The sequence below is a fragment of the Anopheles darlingi genome, chromosome 2 (genome assembly GCF_943734745.1).
Source record: "Anopheles darlingi chromosome 2, idAnoDarlMG_H_01, whole genome shotgun sequence".
Classification (NCBI taxonomy): Eukaryota; Metazoa; Arthropoda; class Insecta; order Diptera; family Culicidae; genus Anopheles; species Anopheles darlingi.
Genome location: NC_064874.1, coordinates 66,926,057 through 66,943,556, shown reverse-complemented (window position 1 = coordinate 66,943,556; position 17,500 = coordinate 66,926,057). Strand labels below are relative to the sequence as shown.

The 17,500-nt window shown below is 46.4% G+C and overlaps 4 protein-coding genes across 6 annotated transcripts in view; 3 read left to right on the top strand and 1 right to left on the bottom strand.

The window, feature by feature from the left end:
* Positions 1–1,903: 1,903 nt before the first annotated feature.
* On the top strand, positions 1,904–6,556 carry LOC125959467 (estradiol 17-beta-dehydrogenase 11-like). Its single transcript, XM_049692290.1, has 5 exons — positions 1,904–1,933; positions 2,838–3,632; positions 5,586–5,842; positions 5,913–6,026; positions 6,102–6,556. The coding sequence occupies exons 1-5, from the start codon at positions 1,904–1,906 to the stop codon at positions 6,181–6,183; spliced, it is 1,278 nt and encodes a 425-aa protein (XP_049548247.1). The 3' UTR covers positions 6,184–6,556.
* Positions 6,557–8,916: 2,360 nt separating this feature from the next.
* LOC125952637 (angiotensin-converting enzyme-like) lies at positions 8,917–11,535 on the top strand. 2 transcript variants are annotated; one of them, XM_049682240.1, is made up of 6 exons: positions 8,939–8,978; positions 9,043–9,180; positions 9,316–10,686; positions 10,776–11,059; positions 11,123–11,273; positions 11,334–11,535. In XM_049682240.1, the coding sequence occupies exons 2-6, from the start codon at positions 9,103–9,105 to the stop codon at positions 11,481–11,483; spliced, it is 2,034 nt and encodes a 677-aa protein (XP_049538197.1). In that variant the 5' UTR covers positions 8,939–8,978; positions 9,043–9,102; the 3' UTR covers positions 11,484–11,535. The 2 variants fall into 2 exon arrangements, with proteins under 2 accessions (XP_049538196.1, XP_049538197.1); XM_049682239.1 differs by having other exon boundaries at positions 8,917–9,180.
* Positions 11,536–12,228: 693 nt separating this feature from the next.
* On the bottom strand, positions 12,229–13,511 carry LOC125959466 (fibrinogen-like protein A). Its single transcript, XM_049692289.1, has 2 exons — positions 13,449–13,511; positions 12,229–13,287 (listed from the first exon to the last, which is right to left on the bottom strand). Exons 1-2 carry the CDS (start codon positions 13,509–13,511, stop codon positions 12,229–12,231), a joined length of 1,122 nt encoding a protein of 373 aa, XP_049548246.1.
* Positions 13,512–14,180: 669 nt separating this feature from the next.
* Positions 14,181–17,500, top strand: part of LOC125952649 (endoplasmic reticulum junction formation protein lunapark-B) — a 3,468-nt gene continuing 148 nt past the window's right edge. The window contains exons 1-6 of one of the 2 annotated variants that reach the window (XM_049682257.1): positions 14,181–14,476; positions 14,689–14,779; positions 15,528–15,757; positions 15,831–16,417; positions 16,487–16,732; positions 16,810–17,500. The exon at positions 16,810–17,500 is cut by the window's right edge and continues 148 nt beyond it. In XM_049682257.1, coding sequence (XP_049538214.1) covers positions 14,753–14,779; positions 15,528–15,757; positions 15,831–16,417; positions 16,487–16,732; positions 16,810–17,024 — 1,305 coding nt within the window. In that variant the 5' untranslated portion in view covers positions 14,181–14,476; positions 14,689–14,752 and the 3' untranslated portion in view covers positions 17,025–17,500. Of the gene's footprint in view, positions 14,477–14,688; positions 14,780–15,319; positions 15,460–15,527; positions 15,758–15,830; positions 16,418–16,486; positions 16,733–16,809 lie in introns of those variants that run through there. The other variant, XM_049682258.1, reaches the window with a different exon arrangement.

The window sequence follows — 17,500 nt, the reverse complement described above, 5'->3', positions numbered from 1 at the left end:
AACTATGGAAATGCTAATAGTACGGTAATCAATGCTAGGAGTATGGTTGGATTTGAAGGCTTTCATCAATCATAAGCTCCAAAATCAACACAAACCATTAATTCGGAGATTACAAATCATAAATCATCAATTCTGCAATCAAGACGACTTATCTAAAAGACTCATCCATCAAGTGAACGTTAAGCAACAGACAAAAGTTCGATGACCCGCCAAAAAATTAACCAATATTGACATAAAACGTAAATGTTCTAAGCTGATGAAATTATGAAACTGCACAGAAAAGGAACAAAGATTGTAAATAAATAATAAAAGTGTGTTTGACTGAAATTGATACAGAGCTAAATATTGCATTCAAACGCTGCTACAGAAACCAGAGATACTTTGTAAATGTCTGAATATTTGTTCAGTGTTTCGGAAACGCAAAACAAAATTACAATCACTCCACCGATCAAATATGTTTTTTAAAATTTAAATCAACTGCACGGCTCTGTTCCATCTGCAGCCATCTTGATGAGATGCAGCAGAACGCATGCAGAACTATTTTCAGGGACGTTGCAGCGAAATTTCCGGTTCTGTGGAAACATCGACATTAAATCTCTGCATAATCCTTTTGGCATTCACTATAGTTGTTGCCCATGTAACCGTCATGAAACCAGGACAACTACTTTAATGTTTACAAGTTAAACTAAATTAATGTTCCCAAGGTAAACCCACTCGCTAGGATAAGTATTTTCTAGGTCAAGAAATTGTATTCCATTTCGTTGTTTGGATCGAACTGGTTACTGCTGGCCGGCAGCAACCAAGACCAATCGATCGGTCGTTCACCACAAGCTTCTGGCCTTGACCTACATAGTGAAAGCTCGATCCGGATCGCGCACACGCTTCATTTCGGATGGAGCATCAACATAAGCTGTTATGAGTAGGGATTTCCTTGGTATGTAAAACAAAAACTACATGAAACGCGTTGTGAAGACAGACATCATGGTTTATTGCTGAAGAATCTGATATCTGACGATGGCCAGCGTTCGAAAACTATCTTCTACTTGGACAAGACGGATCATACTCCGAGTGTGACGTATTAATCGAACGTCTATGAGAAGGAATTCAGAAAAATAAATCTTCACATTTGACATCCCGAGCCCAAAGCATCTATCTTTGGAAATTCGAGGCTGAAAGTGAAAGACACAGACACCACCACTAAGCGCGCTAGTATGAACCAGTGGCATTAACAGCAATGTGTAACCATGAGATAACTTACGGGAAATCAACGATGCAAAAAAAGCCATTTGGCGAATCCATTTCTTACCAGTCGCCATCTTCAATCCGCGGTTAGTACATTTGGAGCTTTGATTTAATTCCGCAACTTGCGATTGCGCTGTACGCATGATAACAACCGCGCAGAATAAACATGATGTGAAAGCTGTCTGGTAATTTTTTTTCCCCTTTTAATGCTTACCAAAGTCGAAACCAAACACCGTGACACTGATCCGCAGTTGACCACACATGAAAGAGGTGGGGAAAGGTAATAGCGAAGCGCGATAGATGACGTGTGCGTGCGAAAGGAGACCGACGAAGATCCCAATCAGTGACAGCAGCTGACTGTCTGTGACGCCAAAACGCACACGCAGCACCCACGATGCTCAAACAAATCATTAACTGATCGTTTGTTCAACTCATGCTGCCGCGACGCTAAGGGAAAAGACAAAGCTACCAAAAAAACAAACCAACAACAAGAAGCTGATCGCGTCTCGCGAAAACAAGGCCACCATGCTAATGAGTTGAGCAGTGCTTGGCCCAGCGATTGGCCCACCACCTTACCCGAAAATTGTCCAGCCAATGACCAATGAAATTTGTAATACCACCGTCACCGTTTCCAAGCGTTCGGCAAACAATCGCCCGCGATATGACGCCGAAATCGAACGCGTCACCACGGGTATAGCCGGTGGCTAGACAGCATAATCATCGGTCACCACAATTAGCATACCAACATTTCGAGCAAATATGCTTAACGTCGGAGGTGGTCAGAGGATGGTGGACAGTTGGACGACTAGAGCACCGATGGCGTTTGCTTGGTTTAATAGTGGGCCCTCCAATTGTGAAACCATCGGACGGAATCGAACGGAAGTAGGAATGTACGTAATGGAATCGAGTTTCCACTTTATAGTGGGGTAACTATAAATTCAATTTTGTCGATAATAAAATTCATAAAACGCATGGTAGAAATGGTAACGGCTTTTTGCAGCAAAGAAATGGCGAACCTCATAAACCGCACCTCAATGTGCGCTGTGCCAAAAAAAAGAGGAGAAAAGCGTGAAATTTTACTCCTGCTACTCATAAAGATAAATAATTTGCTAAGACGTGCCGAAATAAGATCATCCACGATTCGCGATCACCTCGTCAGAACAAACAGAAACGCCGTTGAGGTGTCCGGCTTGGGTATCCGGTATGTGCGATCTCACGCGATCACTGTCAGCACCTGAGCCTCTGCTTAGATCCAGACAAAAGAACGGGCACCGAAAAATGGCAAACCGGCTATTACGGCAACCGGCAGACAGACCCCCGGGTGGGGGCCAAACAAAAACACTATATACCAACACAAATGTGTTTGCACCGACGTCAGAGAATGGCAGACCGGTGGACTTTCCACGCCGGCCGGACCGGACCGGACTGTGCTGGCGGGGAACGGGGACGAGACGATCTGTCAGACAAGAGATCAAGAGCTCGCCAATCCACTTCACGTCGCATGACCCCCGCGCTATGACGATGAGTTATTGCACGCCTCCCCTTTAACCAACCGCCTCTAATCCGCGTCCCCCCTCCCCCCCTCCCTCCTCCAGCTACCCAGTACGCTCCTCTCGGAAGCGACCGACTGCGTCACCGCACGATCGCTCGCCGCGGTCAGTCTCCATCGCGACCTCAACGGCATCGGATCGAAGATGAATAGTGCGGGTTGCGTCGCGATAAACTCCTCAGCCACGGCAGCTGGCGGCGGCGCCGGGCTGGGACGTGAGATAGGGTGCGACGCGACGATTACCGGTGACGGCGACGGCCACGACGACACCACGAACCGACGAGCGACGGCAGTGACGGGCCGGCCAGCGACCACACCAGAAACAGCCACCGGGATCCAGTACAAACTGTTTGTCGCCCTCGAGACGCTGTTCACCGTCGTTCTGATCGCGATCGATCTAGTGAAAGTGGTCGGACTCGCGCTAGTGCCATTGCTGTACGAAATCTACACGATCGCGGTGCCACGGCGTGAGAAGGATGTTCGGGGCCAGCTCGTACTCATTACCGGGGGTGGTAATGGGTTGGGCCGGGCGATGGCACACCTGTTTGCGGCCAGGGGCGCTCACCTAGTGCTGGTCGACGTTGATCTCGAGGCGGCCGAACGCACGTGCACCGAGCTGAAGCGCGAATCCGGCGGTACCACGAAAGCCTGGGCGTACCGGGTCGATGTGAGCAAGTACGAGGAGTGCCGGGAGCTGGCGGTGCGGATGGAGCGGGACGGTTGCGGACCGGTCGACATACTCATCAACAACGCCGGCATCATACTGTTTGCGTTCGTCGGTGAAGCGAGCGTCGAGCGCGAGAACGCGGTGATGGATGTGAATCTCAAGTCGCACGTTTGGGTAAATAATCGTCACCGGTCACCGTCGTCAACACTTCCGTGCGCGTTGACAATGCTTTCGCGCCCGTGTTAGTGCACTATAAGACTCCCCCCCCCAGCGCGATACGCTAAATGGTCGCTGGAGGCGACGGTGACGGCTGCTTTGCATTCTGCTTCCTTGAAACGACACAACCGTACGATTTGGCCGTCATTTGACCACAACTGAGGGCCGAACTCCGGCGTAGGCAAAGGTCGTAAAAGCGAAAGTCGATCACCGGTCCCACAACAGATCGTTTCTCTGTTCGTTTCCAGCATCTCCGCGTAACACAATTTGCCTTGGTAACGAAACACCCATAATCAGCCAGCTGGCCGATCATTTCAAACCCAACCGGCTGAATAGTTAAACACAATCAGTGATTAGTGCGCTGTCGTTGGACCACTGGACGTGGATTTCACAACGAAACCTACCGCAAGGGATGGGGGAGATGCTGACCTGTCGATGTCGGTTTTGGGTTTCGGTTGTTATGCTCCTCGCATGTTAGCACTATATTACTACATTAGAGTTAAATTCCCTAAACGGAGTATTACTGTAACAGCACACACGCACACGCACCCCAGGCCACACCGAGTGCTAGACAAAAGGAGAAAACCTGTTCAAAAATTGTTCGTTAATTCGCATACCACGAACCATGCGGTCTGCTGGTGTGACAAAGATTACGAAAAGGGTGATAAAAGTTTGGTTTGTTGCGCAACGGCAATGTTAAAGTGATCGATTGGGCAACCACCCCCTGTTCCCGGGGGGTCGAGCATCAAATCTTAATCAATCCTACGGTTCCCTGAGAGTTACACCGTTCATCAAACACCCCGTTCGAGATCCTATCAAGCGATGTTCGCCACTTTTTTTTTACCTCCCCATCCCCTCTTTTGTGACGTGATGACCAGGCATGTGCCCGGTCGTGCCCGGTGTAGTCGCACGAGGTCGCACACTGGACTGTTTGCCATCGTACGGACGGTGGCGGTGGTGATAGTGCACCATCATTGTTGTGATTGGTTCGCGTTGCGTTAATAGGCCATCGGATTTCCCGTAAGACATCCCCCCTCCCAATGGGGGGATGATGAGGCGGTTGTATGTAGCATTCTCCATCAACTCGAGTGGAGTTCTTATGCTGACGGGGTAGAAGGCGGGAATAATTGAAGCGTGGAATAAAAAGTAAAGTGTTTCAAAGTTGGTTCGGTCTTACCGGGATGCTGTGGCCGCGATCGTAAGATCGCCAATCCGGCCAACGGCTTTGCCCTCTCGATCGTCCTTCAGGCAAAGTGGCTGGCGAATCAGTGACGGTGGTGTGTCGAAATGGATCGCATTATCGCAGGCGTATAAACGAATTTTCATCATTTATCATGTCACGGCATTCGGTTGCTGATGACGCATCTGCGGTTTGTCGAGACGCATGCACACCATCTGCAGCCGTGAGACTCGTTAATAGGATGTCGTTTGTTAGGCAAAGTGTATGTTAAAGCAAGCAGCTGCGTTGCTACTCGTATGTTTGATACTCACACAACGTGAAGCTGCATTTCGACGATTTGGAATGAGTCTGTCACTGGGCCTTGGTTAAAAAGTCTTGGATGTTATACAGTTAATTAGCAGTGGCCAGCGTGCATGAGAAATGCTCCATCTCTTTCTGCACATTATGTATCAACAGGCCACACTGGAAGGGTTATTTACATCTCACCCGCAGGGGTTTTGGGCCCTTTTCCGGACGATTGAATAACGGCTGATGAATCCGGTTTTATAATCCACTATAGAGAAATTTACATTTTAGAAACTCTCGGAATCGTCTCTGATATTCGACCTTGTCAGCCAAAGGGCCTCTCCGAGTGTATCCATCCTAATACTGCGCGCATTTTGTTGCATAATAATACGAAGCGGACAGATAGATAGGGGAGAAAAATATTGATGCGATTCCTTTCTTTACAGATGACCCGAGTGTTTCTGGATGGTATGGTCAAACGTAAGAAGGGCCACATCGTTGGCGTTTCATCGATGTCCGGCATGTATGCGTTCCCATGGGGCGTCGTTTATTCGGCCACAAAGTTCGCCGTGTCTGGCTTCATGGCTTCGCTCACGGAGCAGCTCCGAATCCAGGGTTTGTCGCGATACGTCCGAACCACGTGCGTCAATCCCTACTACGTGACGACGCGCAAAGAGGTGGTGGAGTTTCTACAAAAACCACGGTAAGAGCGCTGCATCGTCTAACGGTGTGTAAGAGTGACGAACTGAAAGTTCAAACCGATCTTTTCTCAGGTTCGAAGCGTTGACGGTTGATAAAGCTGCTGCGGAAATTGTGCAAGGAATCCTACGACAGGATTTCGTCGTTACCGTACCGAGACTTTTCGGTGTGTTCACTCGATTTATGTTGTAAGTATGAATAGGCCGGTGTGTATTCAACTTCTAATGTTGGATTTTTAACTCATGCACTGTTCTTCAATGCAGGTTGTTCCCGGTGCGAGTACAGCAGTTCGTTAGAGATTACATTATGCGCGAGCACGAGCTCAACGATAAGCTAAATAGGTGATTGCAGGAAAAATTGGTTGCAAAGGCCGCGATAGTTGTTTCCAGTAAGTGGAAAGATGGATCTAGAAATTGTTGGTTCCGTTTTCGACTAAATTAGATGAACCAATTAGTAGCTCGAAGCATACGGAAAAGGTTCATGTTTTTGTATGGCACAAAATAAACAACAATGGAAAATATTGGCAATTCGTTTCAATTATGTTGAAAGCGGTGAGACTAGTGTAAATAAGTTGTAGAATTGCATAGTTAAAATAATGCTTCGTTAATGCTTGCTCATGTCGATTAAAAATCTAAAACCTAGTGCTTACTGATACCCTTTCTTCCAGATTTTATAAAAATGCTTTTATCTTATTAAATAGCAAAATTAATAAAACGTTCACACATTTGTGATTTAATAATTTAAAAATCACTTCAATAACTTTGGAAAATGCTGTAAGATATAGATGTTATTTTGAAACATTTGCCTATAACAAAGCAATTTAGCAGCTCTTCGAGAAACTTATTAAAAAAATAACGCTTTGTAAAAGATGTGTGGTAAAAATTTGCTTTATTTTATCTGTTAGGTAAAAGAAATAATAGATAGAAAGCGATTTAACAAGCCAGAGGAACTCTCCGTAAAACTCAAAAGGATCGCTGCGATGTTGCATCTGTGAACATTTATATACATTATGTCATTCAAACGATTCCATGGATCGGTGCGTCTTAAAAAGAAGACGTTTTTTGTGAGCAAACGTCTTAATTTTACTTTACATGCTCAACATGATGTGCAACGATTCATGTATCGACACCATATTATAAGCAATTCAACAGTTCTTATTTGCATGATATAGTAAGATGTGAAAGGGATTACAGGATGTAAAAAATGGGAAGGACGCTAGTCTCTAATCCTTAAAGGATGGCTGAAGCAAAACCGAAAGCTAAGTTTTCGAAGCCCAAAACGGTAAGTGCGGTGATTTACTGCGTGTTGAACCAGGAATAGCAATGCTAACTAAATAGGAACACCTAATAGAGCATCTCGTGGTTCTAGCAATTCCTTGTGGCGATTTATCCCAACTCCCAACTCTCTGCTAGAGTTATTGGAAAAATGTAATCACATAAAAATAATGAGAAACTGGGGATTTTAATTGTTTGCGCAATTGTTTGAGGAATTGATATTTGCAAGCATAGGAAACTGCCAGAAAAAGTCGCCCCAAATCAAAAAAATGTTATGAGGGTGCAGAAATCACATGAATGGATAGCATATGCTTAATAGCTTAAACAGCAATAATTCAATAGAACCATAGCCAATCTTTAACATAGGCCACTTTAACATTCTTCCCAATAATGCATGGTTTGTTACAATATTGCTTTGCTACTGTTGAAAGACCAGCTTTTTGGAAATGAAAAACATCGTAGTCCAACCCCTGACCTGTGATGCTACTAATCGTATACGGCGGCTAATGTCGGAGATGGGACAAAATAGGAAGAAGAGCGTGTCAGAGCGTGCTCAAGGCCCTGGGTCCGCGCTGAAGCGTACAGTATGACACAAAAATCATACCCGTCGCTTATGAGGTCAATAGCGTAAGATGTCACCGAGAGATTTCCGGCAAAGGTGGAAAAGAAGCAATAAAACCCCCATCCTCTAATTGATCCATTGTTCAAGCGCTCACCGCCCCATGCGCACAGATTAGCGGTTAGAATACGGACGTTGCTAATAGAAGCTCTATGCACGGTTGCCGGGTTGATGCCAGAGCCACATTGCCGAGAGCTTCAAAGACGTCCCCTGATCTTATCGCTTTGATGCAAACCTGGTGTAGGCGACAGGCGGGAGCCGCGGGTTTTACCGGAAGAGGAAAATCTGCGAATTTGCGGATCATTCAAGTTACAATTACTGTTTTTCCATGCACACTAATGTTACGCCATACATCGAGCGGGATGGAAAAATTCAGGAATTTTGCTGGCATTATTTACCTCATACACACAGAATACATTACAATACAAGTGGTTACCGAAAGGCGTAGAACAATAGTGAAGAAGGAACGGTGTTTGCTGACTTCGTTTCCACTCCAATCGGTAAACTAGAGTAGAACAGTACGTTAGTTCATTGTGTTCAGTTCGTAACACATTTAGAAAACAACCAAATTATGAGTACCGTTCTGATGATGCTTTCATTTCCCGAAGTGGAACCAGGCGAAAATCATTCTCGGGCAAACTACAACACTAGCTTTCTGCCATGAAACGAATCCCTTCAACAGTGTTTAGCAATCAAAGGCTATAAAACCTGATTTATAATTTTCAAGTTATAGTTAAAAATGTCAGTTGCCAGACGTAAAAACTTAAAGTTAATGTCCAAGAGTCACCTCCGCAAGAGGCATGCCATTTTTAGCTACAACCTCAACCTCAAACAGCAACTGTTGAGCGCATCTGCGTCTCTTGCGATGCAAAGAAGGTGTTTTTCGGTAGAAAACAGTTTGACTTCGCGCACATCCGACTGATCCGCTACCGCGCATGCCGCACATTTCCGTCGTTACAGTGAGTGGTTTTCGAAGCAATCATCTCCGTTGTAATCAAATGTACTTTGCCGTAAGGGGCCTCCCTTTGGCAACGAACTGTGCCACTCGGCTGGCTGGGCGGAATGAAAACACAATACGGGGGAACGTCGGGGTGAGGCAAGGCGAGAGAATCACTTCTAGGTCTGGCAAACGGGCTCATAGTTTGACGACACCACCGGAGGCCACCGCAGTAACGCACTGGATCCGGTCGAAGGCGAACGTTGGACGCACGCGGATCGCTTGCGTGTTGGGTAGCTAAGAAGCTGGTGTACTGGGAGTGTTCTTTTGGGCAGACGGCGGTATCTATCTAGAGGATCGTCGTATTCTTCTAGGTTCTGGTGTGGTGCGGTCAGTGATGCGTGCGCCCCTTTCGTGAACCCCCATCAGAAACCATGGTGCATGTGTTGTTCTGTTGCACTCTGCTGGCAGTGCTAGTGAAGGGTCAGATCAGCGATCTTCGCTATACAGAGGTAAACTTCGCCTGAAGGGCTCGAAGGTTTGCGTATACACCCTATACACGTTGAGTGAATCAGTGGAGAGCAAAAGGTGTCTTGAATACAAAGTAATTCACGAAATATTCTTCGCTATCTCCTTTCGGATCGTAGACCAGCAATGATAATCTGGCCGAAGCCATACAGTTTCTGCGTGAGTTTGATCGTGAGGCGGCCGAGATGTGTAACCGGGTGGCAAACGCGGAGTGGCGCTTCTCCACCAACGCTACCGAGTTCAACAAGCGGCGAATGCGGGAACAGCAAAATCTGGCCGCAAAGTTTGAATGCATCACCTGGCGCCGAGCGGTGGCGTTCGATTCCTCGCGCATCATAGACACCAGCATCCGGCGCCAGTTGGGGCGTATCGTGCAGCAGGGACGGTGTGGTTTGGGCGAGGATAAGCACACCGAGCTGCAGCACGTTTTGGCGCTACTCAAGGATAACTACAACAATGCCAAAGTGTGTCCCTACCGTGGTCAAGAGTCCAGCGATGGTGGAACATTTTCGGGGTATAAAAGCTCCAACTACGTCACCGGATACAGTGGATACTGTGATCTGAAGATCACGCCCGATCTGGTGCGCATAATGGAGACGAGCCGCTCGGAACAGGAGCTGCGGTACTACTGGATTGCGTGGCACGAGAAGACGGGTCCGCCGGTGAGGAACACGTTCATGCGCTATCTGGATCTGGCGAACCAGGCGGCCGAACGGCACGGTTTCCATGATGCTGGCGAACAGATGCGCTCAGTGTATGAGGATGAGGACTTTTTCTTCACCGTGAACGATCTCTGGGGTCAGCTGCAGCCACTGTACAAGCAGCTATTCAGCTTTGTGCGGAAGGGATTGGTTCGACAGTATGGTGAGCACGTTGTCCGACGAGATGGCCCAATACCGGCCCATCTGCTGGGTAATATGTGGGCCCAGAATTGGAGGCACATTATGGACATCATCAAACCGGGGCCCCTGGAGTCTCCTGATGTGACGGGTGAGATGGTGCGCCAGGGTTACACGCCATTAAAGATGTTCCAAACGGCGGAGGAGTTTTTCACTTCGATCGGGCTTCCACCGATGGCACCCGAGTTTTGGCGCAACTCGATGTTGCAGAGCCCGACCGACAGTGCGGGACAGTGCAGTGCCTCGGCGTGGGACTTCTGTAATAAGGTGGACTTCCGAATCAAGCAGTGCACCCAGGTGTCATTGGATGACTTCATCAATGCTCATCACGAGATGACACACATCCAGTACTACATGCAGTACGCAAGTCAACCGTTCCTGTATCGGGAAGGACCGAATCCAGCGTTCCATGAGGCGCTGGCGAATGCGGTAGCACTTAGTGTTGGAGGGCCGGCACATTTACAGAAAATAGGACTGCTCAGCAGCTCCATTACGGTGGCAAATGGTAATACGGTGATCAACATCGAGTACCTGCTTAACTTGGCGTTGGATAAGCTACCATTTATGGCATTTAGCATAGCTCTGGAGAAGGTAGGAACGGGGCAGGGAGGTTTGAATAAGCGGAAGAGACAGTGAGATAATCTGGTGACATCATCCTATTTCTTCCTTCTTCTTTTTAGTGGCGCTGGTACGTGTTCGAGAAGGGCCCTGTGGGGATGAATGCTCGCTGGTGGGAGCTTCGATTGCGATACCAAGGGATGATACCACCCACTGGACGTGCATTCGAGCATTTTGATGCCGGAGCCAAATTTCATGTGATATCCGATCAGGATTATATCAAATATTTCGTGGCCACCGTACTGCAGTTTCAGATTTTCTCCGAACTATGCCTTGCTGCGAACCACTATGGACCTTTGCACACGTGTGATTTTTATCGGTCACGTGAAGCGGGCCGAATTCTAAGGTACGTAAGCCTACGCATTTCACTACTGTTAGCTGTTGATTTACAATTTTTCTCTGACTACAGCGACGTCATGCAACAAGGTGCATCACTGACGGCTGCCCAGCTCATCAAGCTTCTTACCCGAGGAAAGACGTCACGATTGTCGGTAGATCCGCTGCTAGAGTTCTTCCGACCATTAGAGGCCTGGCTCGAAGCGCAGAACAGAGACGAAGAGGTGCGTAGAGATGTTATTTTTGGATAATGCTGATATTAATACTGAACTTTTGGATTGTAGATCATAGGATGGAGTTCTCGCATGGAGGATGTAGCGCTCTTTCAACCATTGATGGGAAGAAATGGACACAGCCCGTCTGCAGCGCTGTCTGCACGCTGGACACTGCTTCCGGTGTTGTTGGGAGGTTTAATCGTAACAGCTAGAGTGTAGAATAATTCTATCACCTAATATTGCGTGTGTGATTTTAATTAAATATAGTGTAAATACAACAGCAGCAGAGAATTGCTTTATGAGTTAAAAACCAAATAAATTATCGCTAAATGATGAAGTGGAAATTGAAGAATATATTATTCAGAATGATTTTCAATGAGGCATCCTGCATGGTTCGACGGTGGGTTTAATCCTGTATATCTTACACATAGAAAAGCAGATCGAAATGTACAAAACATACAAATAAATGTGAAGAACACTTTGTAACTATGAACTCTCAACTCAGACAACAGGAAAACAAAAACAAACTAAAGCCGCATACCATTTACTTTTTTATGTGTCGAGTATCAAGTAAATATCGTTGAGTGAATAACGTATAGTATTTTGATCCCAATCGATAAATTGGATTAAAGGCTAGACTAATTCGACGCTGGGCAGATGACAACAGAGTGATTCGCATCTTTTGTTGCGGTGCCTTTGCATTACCATATTTAGTATTAGTTATCGGAGAGAGAATATGGGATGGTTTTTGGCCGTTCCATTAAACACTTACAACATGCCTGAAAGGGTGTGCTTTCATTGAGTTTCTTCGATATTTATTTTAAAAGTTCAAACCGAGATACTCAAATCACCTAAAATCCTCATCGAAATATTCTTTCATTCGTTTATGGTCTTCTTTCATTTAGGAGACACTTTCATTTAGGAGACACTTTCATTTCTGTGACACGTTTCATGATAATTTCTACTATATGGAACGAATCATCATTCTTGAATAGCTCATTCCTTGAGGGTTATTTTGGAAATGGTACCAACCCATCGCTTTATTACTTTCGACATTAAGATATCGCCCGTTCAAATGTGAATGAAAACAACCTTTGTGCCACCAGGCACCTTCATAATCTATAGCGCAATTGGTGCTTAATTGGTCGTTATCGCGATCTTTAGTCGAGAACTTCATCTCCTTATGATACTCCAGTGAGTCACCAGCGGTTCCACTATATGTCCCTAACGTTTTTAGGCTATACTGCTCGCTTTCACTTCCGATCTCAAATCCGTCATATCGGGCATATTTATATGTGCCGTTAAAGTCTTTCAGTTCCACAATCAACTCATTCGCACGAGCTGATGTGAGCTGGTGCAACTTCTCCAGTCCCAGCCAGTACTCTTTCTTGATATCTCCGAAGCCATTCTTGAATTCAGTCCAGTTACGATTAAAGTCCACTGATCCATCGTATCGATACTGTAATACGAGCCACCCGCCACCAAACTGCTGTTGTTCACAATACACGGGAAATGGATCACTTCCACTCTTGGCACGAATCAAGTAGGTCCCAGACACATTTGATGCTACATCCTTGCAAGATGAATGGCCTGACTCAATCTTGGCTGTTGTCGAGGCAGCTGATGTTGTGCTGGTTACGGGAATTGAGGTGATCACTGGAGTTACGCAATTCTGCTTTCGTAGTTTGAAAGAGGAATTGTTGGACAATAAATTTTGCTCCAAATCGATGAGTGATTGGTTCTGTTTCGGTATGAAATCGAAGAGTTTCTCTCGTAACGCATCATGATTGGCACACGCTGTCTGTTGAACAAGGATCTGCCACGATCTTTCCTGCAGCACCGTGAAATTGCGGCCCACATCATGTTGTAGTCGATCATCTAAACGTTCCAAAGTCCACAGGAAGTCAATGAAAGTTTTCTCCTGTGTCGCTTGATTCTGTGCACTCTCCTCTCGATGCTCGTGTAACTCGTACTGCAGCTCCAGAAACTTATGCTGCAAGTACTCCAACTTTGCGAGAATTAACTGTGTCACGGGATCCGAAACTGCGATGGCACTAGATACTGTTTGCGCAGTACATTGGTCACCGGCATTCACCCAAATTATCGCACAAAATAGAATAAAACAAACACTTAACTTCATGATTTCACAGCACACTGTCCTTCACTTAAGTAACCGTAACGTACCGAGGCCAAACCAGAATGGTGTTCCGGTACTATGTCGAAGGGTGTTTTATAGTGCCTCTGCATCTGGATAAATACTTAACTCATCGTGGATACGAATTTGCTGACCAATTCTCCAAATTCGCATAAACCATCTGCGCATGCTAATGATATAGTGATTAATCAATCAACACGACTATGCGACTCGATGTGATATCAATCGCGTACCAGACCTTCTGCTCTTCAAATCTCCTCTGCGATCATTTCTTGTTTTAGACATTTTTATCTGGGGTTTTCGGTGCAAACGCCAAGTAATTCGTTAAATGGTTGGACTAATGATTTATTGAATGAATTTAGTGATAGTATCGTTCAGTGACTACTTTTTTGGTAAATTGTTGGTGCTGATGATCAGGATTTAAAAGATTCGGTGCACTAGCTCAAGCGCGTTTCAAATGGTAATCCGGCTTCAACACGGACCAAACGGACCATGGATGGATAGTACAGCACTATAATGGCATCGAAAGTACACGTGGTAGAAACGGGAAGGTCTAATAATCTTTTCGTTGCAGTGCTGAAATAGAATGAGATTTCCAAAAAAATTTATCAAATTTTCCTTCACGAAAAACACCCCAATTTTCAATTCAATTGCACTGATTTGTGAGAATTCTGAAGTAAAATAGTTCACGCGTTCATATTAAAGCGGTAATTTTTCAATCTCATTCAAGGTTGTATGGGACGTGGGTTAGTGGGCACCATTTTGGAATCGGCATCAAAACATTTTTTTTTTAATTTTGTGCTTGCGTGGAAAAAAGCGTTTTTGGAACTCGTGTAAAAATGAACTCGTAAAATTGTTGCGTGATCCGTTCTAGGATATCCGCTTGTGCCTGTGGCCAAAACCGGCAAGGATCTAGTGCGAGGGAAAGTTGTGTGCCGCCGAGAAAACCGCGACACCTCCGCTATCTCCGCAGATTCGTCGTCGGTCTCTGGAAAGAGCACCTCGAGGGATTCTCGAAGATTTCCCCGAAACGCTGCTAAAATCGCTTTCAAACCTGGTAAGAGATCATCGAGAGATCGGCGCTAGCCGGTGGGCATCCTTCGGTCTATTTTTGGCAAGGTTTAGCTAGGAAAAAGAAGAAAAAACGACCGACGGTTTCGGCACTTGAAATCCATTATGGATTTTAAATATAGCATGCACTCTGCTTGGACTTGAACCGGAGGATTTGATGTTGATCGTTATTAACGCGCGCTTTCCTGTCCTTTGCAGTAACCATCAACCGCAGTAGAGAGATCGGACCAGTTTCCCGCTTGCATTTCATCCAGTAGACACGATGGGGGTTATAATTTCAAGATTTCGGGTAAGTATCTTGGTCGCCAGCTCCCCAACCTTTATCATATCGATGTACCGTGACGCACACACAGAGGCGGATGTGTGATGGTCGAACGATAAGGACAACTTTCGTTTCGAAACAAGCCCGAAGGATTTATGGGATGTACTTTGGCACCTTAAAAAGAGTATCGAAACCCTCTCGAAAAGACGACGCTCATGACGCAGCACCTTTATGTCCGTCATCTGGTCTTATTTCTGCTTTGGCCCCGTTGATGTCTTTGGCCTAAACCGAATCCGGACCAGGTACTAGAATAAATGCCTTGTGTTGGTCACCTTGAACTATCCACGAACAAGAAATATTCTGCTTGCAGTCGTCTAAATGGCATGCGTGTATCGGAATAGCTAAATGGCACCGGCTTTAGTGCGAAGTGAACGCACGATGTGCAGCAGAAGGGAAACATAAATATTCAATTAGATTGGTCTCTTGGATGAGCGCTGGTCGGTGGTTCCATTAGTGGTTACACCAACGTGATCAATGGGAAGCCACCAAAAGCAAAAAAAAACAGTAGCTGGCTTGAAACGGTAAAAGTTCAAACGTATGCCTTGCTACAAGCCTCGATGGTGTACACGAACGACGTCGCTGAAGTCAGTGAAGCGTCCAAATGATGGAAAAGGCAAAGCAATAAATGCCTCCTTCCGATGCCCGTTGTAATTATATTTCATTTTCATTTTTTTTAACTCTTATTCACTTTTCTTCCGTGCTTTCTTTCTCGTAGAAAGAGAAAACGACTTTGCAGATACTCGAAGGATTGGAGGAGAAGATAAAAGACTTGGAGGCGTACACGATCAGCACGCAGGCACGGCGGAAACGCTTCGTGGGCCGATTCTTGGTCACATCGATCGTGCTCTATGTTATCGCATCGCTCGTGTTTTACTTCGCCTTCTTCCCGCCAACATGGAACGAACGAATCGTACACTCGGTTCCACTCCTTATCTGTCCGATCATGTAAGGCGCAACCAGTCCGCTCTACCTCGCATAACTGTACCTAATGCCTAATGCTGTTCCCTTTTGTTCGTAGAATTTTCATTGTGAAGCGAGTCCTGGCATGGCATTACGAGCGCAAGGTGCGCCTGAACTCGAATAAACTAAAAGATCTGCGCGCAGAAAAGAAGAAAATACTCGAAAAGGTTATGGAAAAGGAAACGTACAAGGTGGCGGTCGAGATTCTGGACAAGTTCGGTGAAAAGTCACACCGGCTGCAGACGCAGGCCTTCAATGCATCGTTGAACGCGCTGCGCACTCCGGCACCGAAACCAATGCCCGTGGGAGTGCCATCGCCGCGTCCACCGTCACCCGCTAGTGCGATGCAAAGACAGCTCTCTCCACCGACAACCGGCAGGCCGATGGGTACGCCAGCCACTCCGCAGATGATCCGTCCAGTCAATCCTATGCAAACGCCACGGACTGCACCGGGCAATTTTATGCAACGGCCTTCGGTACAACAACCGTTCCCAGCGAGACAGCCCGGAGTCTACCGTCGGACACCGTTCCCAATCATCAATCACAACGAGAAGAGCGTCGTGGAGAAGATGGTTGACTATCTAGTAGGCGATGGGCCCACTAACCGGTTCGCGATGATTTGTAACGAATGCTTCATGCATAACGGTAGGTATCCTGTCTGGAGCCGTACCCTCTGAACGGTGAGCTAATTGGGTTGATCTTCTCCCTTTGCAGGTATGGCACTGAAGGAAGAGTACGAATTCACGGCTTTCCGGTGTGCCTTCTGTGGCTTGTTCAATCCTGCGAAAAAGCAACGCCCATTGGCACCTCGACTCTCCTCGGAACAGTACGAGCTTGACAAGCTTCAGCAGAAGTCCGCCTCAAGCGACGGTTCCGAAGGTGAAGAGGAGGATGCTTCTTCGGACTCCTCACAATCAGGCGAATCTCGCCGTAGTCCGGGCGTCGGAGAGGAAGGCCCCGGTAAGTAATGGGGTGCTGTTGGAAAAGGAGTTTACCTTTAATTTCCAATCGTTTTCTTTTCGCTTGTTCTGCTTCAGTGGAGTCTGAGTTGAAGCTTCAAAACGGTGAAGCTCGACAACTGCAGACGGGATCACCATCGGTCGAAGTGGGCGATGATAGTGAGCAGCAGGCGATCGATCAACCGGGAAGTGATAGTGACAGTGCCGCTAAGCCTCAGGCACCAAGTGAAAATGCGCCAGAATCGGCAGTGCCAACCAGACCAGAGACCGTGGGCTCGAAAAAAGTTGACTGAATTTTCTATTTATACGCTCTCATGTAAAACTCGTCAGATGGTCTCTTCGGAAGATAAGTTGTGTAAAGGATTTCGTCACTCATCATCAAATGACATGGTTCTTCGGTTGAAAAGGGGAAAAGATTAGATGGATAGCACTCGCGACTTCCGCTGGGCACGCATGGGCCATATAGGCCAGTTCACTCCAACCGCTTTCATAGACAGACACTGTTGATTGCATTTAGGCGATGCTTTAGCTAGTCAGAGTAGGGATCATCAAGGCTCATTGTAAATCCCTTCTGGCTGATAGGCCAGGTGGGCGTGCGCTAATGGTTGCGCCGAGACTCGGAATCAATTGAACTCAAACCTTTTGCCAACTTTAACGTGCCTGATAGAGAAAATGGTGAAAATCAAGAAAGGATAGCATTCGAGTTTTCTGCATCCGTTTAACTACTTTTTAAATCGAATGAAACTTTTTGTACGAGTAGAACGTGTCG

Bases quoted from the DNA above. Each gene is read 5' to 3' on its own strand.
- LOC125959467 (XM_049692290.1), top strand. From the start codon at position 1,904: ATGACGCCGAAATCGAACGCGTCACCACGG. The intron at 5,843-5,912 runs GTAAGAGCGCTG...ATCTTTTCTCAG, and splicing joins GAGTTTCTACAAAAACCACG to GTTCGAAGCGTTGACGGTTG. The intron at 6,027-6,101 runs GTAAGTATGAAT...TCTTCAATGCAG, and splicing joins GTGTTCACTCGATTTATGTT to GTTGTTCCCGGTGCGAGTAC.
- LOC125952637 (XM_049682239.1), top strand. From the start codon at position 9,103: ATGGTGCATGTGTTGTTCTGTTGCACTCTGCTGGCAGTGCTAGTGAAG. The intron at 10,687-10,775 runs GTAGGAACGGGG...TCTTCTTTTTAG, and splicing joins TTAGCATAGCTCTGGAGAAG to TGGCGCTGGTACGTGTTCGA. The intron at 11,274-11,333 runs GTGCGTAGAGAT...TTTGGATTGTAG, and splicing joins CGCAGAACAGAGACGAAGAG to ATCATAGGATGGAGTTCTCG.
- LOC125959466 (XM_049692289.1), bottom strand. From the start codon at position 13,511: ATGCAGAGGCACTATAAAACACCCTTCGACATAGTACCGGAACACCAT. The intron at 13,288-13,448 runs GTACGTTACGGT...CCCGTGACACAG, and splicing joins ACCATTCTGGTTTGGCCTCG to TTAATTCTCGCAAAGTTGGA.